This window comes from Brassica oleracea, chromosome C5 (genome assembly GCF_000695525.1).
Source record: "Brassica oleracea var. oleracea cultivar TO1000 chromosome C5, BOL, whole genome shotgun sequence".
In the NCBI taxonomy this organism is placed as follows: domain Eukaryota; kingdom Viridiplantae; phylum Streptophyta; class Magnoliopsida; order Brassicales; family Brassicaceae; genus Brassica; species Brassica oleracea.
In genome coordinates, this window is record NC_027752.1 from 40,796,032 (window position 1) to 40,802,593 (window position 6,562).

At 39.1% G+C, this 6,562-nt stretch overlaps 2 protein-coding genes across 6 annotated transcripts in view; one reads left to right on the forward strand and one right to left on the reverse strand.

Moving 5' to 3' along the window:
* The first annotated feature begins 532 nt into the window (after nucleotides 1-532).
* LOC106292931 lies at nucleotides 533-1,641 on the forward strand. 2 transcript variants are annotated; one of them, XR_001260288.1, is made up of 2 exons: nucleotides 533-629; nucleotides 1,289-1,641. XR_001260288.1 is itself a non-coding variant. In XM_013728600.1 (2 exons), exon 2 carries the CDS (start codon nucleotides 1,301-1,303, stop codon nucleotides 1,508-1,510), a length of 210 nt encoding a protein of 69 aa, XP_013584054.1. In that variant the 5' UTR covers nucleotides 580-688; nucleotides 1,289-1,300; the 3' UTR covers nucleotides 1,511-1,641. The 2 variants fall into 2 exon arrangements, 1 of the variants encoding a protein (XP_013584054.1); XM_013728600.1 differs by having other exon boundaries at nucleotides 580-688.
* Nucleotides 1,642-2,625: 984 nt separating this feature from the next.
* The window catches only part of LOC106295993 (protein indeterminate-domain 11-like), an 8,637-nt gene continuing 4,700 nt past the window's right edge, over nucleotides 2,626-6,562 (reverse strand). For 2 of the 4 annotated variants that reach the window (XM_013732024.1, XM_013732025.1), the window contains one exon: nucleotides 2,626-2,754. In XM_013732024.1, the coding sequence (XP_013587478.1) occupies nucleotides 2,726-2,754 (29 nt within the window). In that variant the 3' untranslated portion in view covers nucleotides 2,626-2,725. The remainder of the gene's footprint in view (nucleotides 2,755-6,562) is intronic. The other 2 variants (XM_013732023.1, XM_013732026.1) reach the window with 2 other exon arrangements.

Below are 6,562 nucleotides of genomic sequence, written 5' to 3' on the forward strand. Positions count from 1 at the left end.
AGAGAGAGAGAGAGAGAGAGAGTAAAGAAAGATAATCTTATTCACTTGATTGATTTGCTTATGAGAACATCTCATATATATAGTGGTTACAAGTATGGTAAATGGTAGATGAGATATGATAAACTAATAACCCATTGTTTTGAGACCTTAACCCACCATGCATGCTTGTCCCTTGTAGTGGCATCTCCATTGTCTTGAGACCTTAACCAACCATGCATGTTTGTCCCTTGTAGTGGTATCTCCATTGTCTTGAGACCTTAACCCACCATCTTGTTTCTTATTGCTTCATTTTTACACTCTTCATAAACATCCTAAGAAAACACATGATCCTTGCAGTTCTCCCATTAGGAAAAAGCCAGTAAAAACTTTTTTTTTTTTTTCAAACACAAGAATAAGTAAATTAATAGAGAATGATGCAAACCAAAATCTAATAAGTTGTTGCATGCAAAGCTCACATCGTCACAAGAAGTGACAAAACGACGCCGGAGGGAATATTCTTTTTTTTTTAATAAACGACATCGTTTAACAAACTCGATAGCTTTTGTCTGAGAGAAGAAAATAAACTTGTTTGCCTGAGAAATCGATTTCAATCAAATCTCCGACAACACCAACAGAGAAGACATCTAACGGTGAGTCTTCCGACAAAACTATATCGCAGCTTGTATCAATCTATTGGAATCTCAAAGTCGTAATCTTTCTTTTGCCCTCGATCGATAGGAGAACTCCGTAGTATTATATCATTTGGTTTCTGTCCCTCAGATTCATATCTAGGCGTCGTATCTCCATTTGCTTCATTGTTTTGTATTCGAATCTTGGATTGTATTGTGCTACTCGTACAAACATTTAGCCGATTCACAGCTTCTTGGGTCGATAAGCAACAATGGATAGATGTTGTTGATTTGATTGTGTAAAATTAGATAAACGTCCGAACTTTCGATTCAATTTTGGTTCAGAGGCACCATGTAGTCTGTATCGAATGTTGATTTGATTTGTAAAACTTGTAGTTGTTTGAGAGGAGCGTGTGGTTTCTAAGATGTCATGTTTGTTAGTATGAATTGTTCCATCTCTCAGCGACATGTATTGTGAGTAAACATTTTAATATCTAGATGATAATTCTCTTACTAGTGATTATTACAGCGTAGATTAAGTTAAATAAACTTTCTGTTCTTGATTATAGCTTTTATCGGTTTGCAAGTTTCGGTTTTTTTTTTTTGAAGAAGTTTGATATATATATATATATATATATATATATATATATATATATATATGTGTGTGTGAAAATGGGCAGGGGTAACGAAAAATGGTGGTGAAACCCACAGTAGCTTTAAGAGGTATCCTGGTAGGTGGAGTGGCGATATTCGCCAAAGTTGCTGGCGCGATGAAGGCAGCTGGGGGTGTTAAGCTCGGTGCAGCCGCTACAGCCATGACCGTGGCTGCAACCGCTGCTGTGTCTGGATCTAAGCAAGATCAAAAGGATGATGCCTCCAAGAAGACACCACCTTCTAAATGAATAATATTTACTCATCTATGTAATTCTTCTTCCTTAAACCAAATTAATAAAAAAGGAGAAAACTTCATACTAGTTTTTTGAAGGATTCTTTGGTTTCTTCTGCAGAAAAATTGTTATGTTGTTGAATGTTTTATGAGTCTTACAACTTACAAGCATTCTTGTGTAACATAAAGGATTTGTAGAAGTTATTGTCTTTGACAAGCAAACAAAAACAAATGAGTAAATTGTGATTGTGGGATCACTTCATTAAAATCAGACAAAAAGCAAACCTTACCAATGCATAACTCATGATCATATTGACTAATTCATGGGTCCGGTCCTTCTGTATTTGACATTTTTTCTTTGTTAAGCCCTTCTGTATTTGAGATCTTTTACATCAATAGTGTTTTTACTTTTAACTGTACTGTAAGTTTGGAAAAAATAAAAGAAAAAGATCTCTGGTCTCCTCTGGTATATGATTATCTTACAAAAATTCCTGAAAATGGTTCACCACTCCTTTCATTTGTAGTGGCTATATGAGTCCCCCTCTTAGTACACCATTTGTGAAAATAAGCTAATTATAAACTCTAAATAACCATCTAATGACTTGTTGAATCTAAATTACCGTTGGATTTTCTCGCTAATTATAAGTTTATAACCCTTTTGTTTTTCTACCATGGAACAATCTTGTCTTATTTATGTCAGTGAAATCAAGTTATAGCTTTCCCCAATATATACTGTATATGACAAAATGCATAAATATTTTTTAGCTACAGAAATATGAAAATTGTTGAAAAACATATGTCACATCCGCCTCGTTGAAAAACAAGAAGACATCTTTATTTATTTCAATCATTTTCCACACTTTATTGCATGTGAAAATATTATTTTTAGCTAAAACCAGACAAAAATAAAATACATATAATATTTAGTGTGTGGCCAGATAAATTTCAAGTATGGTCACATTGGAGCATAATAATGATTTTTCTATTTCATTTTGTTGAAATGAATTTTACCCTAATCCGGGGACATAATTCTATAAGAGGTTTAAAAGTTCAATTAGCATTAGCAATTTAACTGATAAAAGCTGTGAATTGCAAACTAATTAATCATCATTTGAATGAACGTTTCAACGTGTAATCAACAATAGCATATTATAAAGTTGTGGCCATGTGTGACATGTACTGATGTACATATGTTTCATACACGCCACCTAGCAAACCTTGATGCGCGTCCCTATCTTTTGTTGGATCCCACTTGCGTCCCTGCATGAGATGAGATCTAGTTAGTAAAAAGAAAAATATATGTAGAGTCGAACGCTGCTAAAAAATAGAGTTTATTACGATATATTCTATATCGTATAGTTTTCTATATTCTCTTGTTAAAGTTATGTATAGTTTGCTATTAGTTATAAGGAAACACAGATGTTATACCCTCATTGGAGTTGTATAAAGTCTCAGCTGTATAGCTTAATAAAATCAAGTCAGTTTGATATCCAATTCTACATGGTATCAGAGCGAAGATCATTCTAAATACAAAATATCCATCGTTTCTCTTGCCATAGTTTGGACAAGTTCTTGTTCTTAGTCGATCTGTTCAAAGTTTGAACTAACCTAATACCGTCAGTGACGATGTCTGACCTAAGTTCGGATACTAAGGTTGATAAACCTGTTGCAGAGGGGCCCCTTAGTACCTCTCCGTATGTTCTCTATGGTTCCGAGAACCCCTGAGCCATGATCACACCTGTTAAGCTAAACGGCGAGAATTACAATCAGTGAGCAAGTGAGATGCTCAACGCCCTTCAGACAAAGCGTAAAGTGGATTTTATTAATGGCTCTTTGAAGAAACCTCTTGCTGATGATCCCGACCATGACAACTGGATTGCAGTGAATTCCATGATCATTGGTTGGATTAGGGCGGCTATAGAGCCAAACGTGAAGGCGTCAGTGACGTTCGTAAGTGATGCAAGTCAGCTGTGGTCGGAGTTGAAACAGAGGTTCTCAGTTGGGAACAAAGTCCATATTCATCAACTTAAAGCTCAACAAGCGGCATGTCGACAAGAAGGTCAAAGCGTGCTTGAATATTATGGCAGACTGTGTTCCTTGTGGGAAAAATATGCAGTCTATCGTATCCTGCCTATGTGTACTTGCGGTGCAGCTAATGAAATCAGGCAAGAAAGAGAGGACGAAAAAGTTCACCAGTTCATCATGGGTCTTGATGACTCTCGCTTTGGAGGTCTGTGTACATCCTTGATTGGTATGGATCCTCTGCCGACAATTGGAGAAGTATACTCCAAAGTAATAAGAGAAGAGCAGCGTCTGAATTCTTCTCGCGGTCATGAGCAGCAACAAGATGCGATAGGATTTGTTGCTCGACAAACGGAGATGGTGTCTCCAAACCAGAGTGGTTCCAGGTCCGACACGTCAATTCTTCGAAACAAAGATCGACATAGTCTCTGCTCTCATTGCGGACATGAGAAAAAGGATTGCTGGCAGTTGGTGGGATTTCTGGAATGGTGGAATGAGCGATCCAATCGTACTGCAGCTGGTCGTAGACGAGGCAGAAGTGGTCGTGGTGGCAGAGGCTGAGGACAGACGGCTACGGCACATGCTACCAGCTCAAACTCATCGCCTTTCCCATAGTTTACACAAGAACAATGGAAGGTTCTCACTCAGATGATCCAAGAAAAATCAGGTTCCGATAAGTTATCCGGTAAGAAGAAATATGGTGATGTTATTTTTGATACTGGAGCTTCTCACCATATGACCGGGAAGCTCTCTATGTTGCACAATATTGCACCCATACCACCGTGCTCAGTAGGCTTTGCAGACGTCAGTCGTACGTTTGCTATGAGCATGGGAGTTCTTCCCCTGTCGGGAAAGTATCACTGACGAACATCCTCTATGTGCCATCCTTGAATTGCACCTTGATATCTGTCGCAAAATTTCTAAAGCAAACAAACTGTCTTGCGACTTTCACTGATGCTATTTGTGTTTTGCAGGACCGTTTTTCGAGGACTCTGATTGGAACCGGTAAAGAGCGTGATGGGGTATACTACTTAACGGATGTGGCTACAACAAAGATAAACACAGTGAATGCTTCTCCAGATCAGTCATTGTGGCATCAGCGTTTAGGACATCCTAGTTTTAATGTGCTTTCGGCTTTATCTTTGTCCTCTTCTTCTTCTACTAGCTCACGTCACTGTGACGTATGTTTTAGAGCTAAGCAAACTCGAGAAATTTTTCCAGACAGTATTAATAAATCAGTTGATTGTTTTTCATTAATTCATGTCGACGTATGGGGTCCATACCGTGTTCCTTCTTCTTGTGGTGCTGTATATTTTCTGACTATTGTTGATGATTTCTCTCGATCAGTGTGGACGTACCTTATGCTTGAGAAGTCAGAAGTTATGACAATTCTGAAAAACTTTCTCGCCTACACAGAAAAACAATTTGGTAAAGCTGTTAAGATGGTGCGAAGTGATAATGGAACTGAGTTTATGTGTCTCTCATCATATTTCCGCGAGAAAGGGATTATACATCAGACCTCGTGCGTTGGAACTCCTCAGCAAAATGGTCATGTGGAGAGGAAGAAGAGGCACATACTTAATGTTGCCCGAGCACTACTATTTCAGGCGAGTTTGCCTATAACGTTCTGGGGTGAAGCCGTCATGACCGCAGCCTACTTGATTAATAGGACGCCAACTGCAATTCATAAAGGTCACTCTCCCTTTGAAGTCCTTCATGGTTTTCAACCAGACTATACGCAGTTACGGGTCTTTGGGTCTGCCTGTTACACTCATCGCCAAGCAAGAGACAAAGATAAGTTTGGTGAGAAGAGTCGTTTGTGTATCTTCGTCGGCTACCCTTTCGGGAAAAAGGGTTACAAAGTGTTTGACATGGATCGTAACGAGTTTATAATATCTCGAGATGTGGTTTTTTGGGAAGATGTTTTCCCATATGCAACACGCAAGGAACCAGTGTCAACAACAACTTTGGTGGACATTGTTGATGATGACTGGAGCTACAACATAGTAGCGGCTCCGACTGGTTCTTCGGACAGGGGGAGATCCTTACATGCCGATCATTCTCTTGATGTTCCAGCTGATTCATCGATCTCTAGTAGTACTGGTGATGGAGTTCTACAGGCTGAACCAGTTGTTCAGGACAGTGGTGACATCGAAGAAGAGGTTATAACAACTGCAGCTGATCTAACTAGCGATGATAGTAGTCCCCTGCCGCCTGAAGAAAATCTTGGTCGGGGTAAACGTCAGCAAATGCCGTCTGTTAAACTCAGGGACTATGTAACATATAATACATCAGTGAAAAGTTCTACCTCAAGTACCCATCACGCTCCTTCGGTCTCCGCGTCTCATACCTCGTCTTCGGTCCAAGGTAATTCACTTTATCCATTGACAAAGTATGTTTTTGATTCTAACTTTACTCCACAGCAACAAGCTTTCCTAGCTGCAATTACACCCGCAGTTGAACCCAAACACTTTAAGGAAGCTGTTGTGATCGATGTATGAGATGATTCCATGGTTGACGAAGTAGTTGCTCTCGAAAAACAACATACGTGGGACATATGCGATCTACCGCCTGATAAGGTTGCACTCAGAAGTCAATGGGTTTATAAAATCAAGTATAATACTGATGGCACGATCCGGAGACATAAATCTCGAGTTGTAGTTATGGGAAACAAACATGTCGAAGGGGAAGACTATAATGAAACATTTGCTCCTGTTATTAAAATGACGACAGTGCGTATGTTTCTTTGTTTGGTCGCAGCAAATCAATGGGAATTTTTTCAAATGGATGTCAACAACGCTTTCCTTCATGGCGATCTCGAAGAAGAAGTATACATGAAACTACCGCCTGGATTTCTTCATTCTCATCCCAATAAGGTTTGTCGTCTTCGCAAGTCATTATATGGTCTCAAGCAAGCTCCCCGATGCTGGTTTAAAAAGCTCTCTGATGCGCTGCTTAAGTTTGGTTTTATCCAGTCCTATGATGACTACTCATTGTTCTGCTACAGTCGCAAAGGAATACAGCTGTGTGTGTTGATATATGTTGA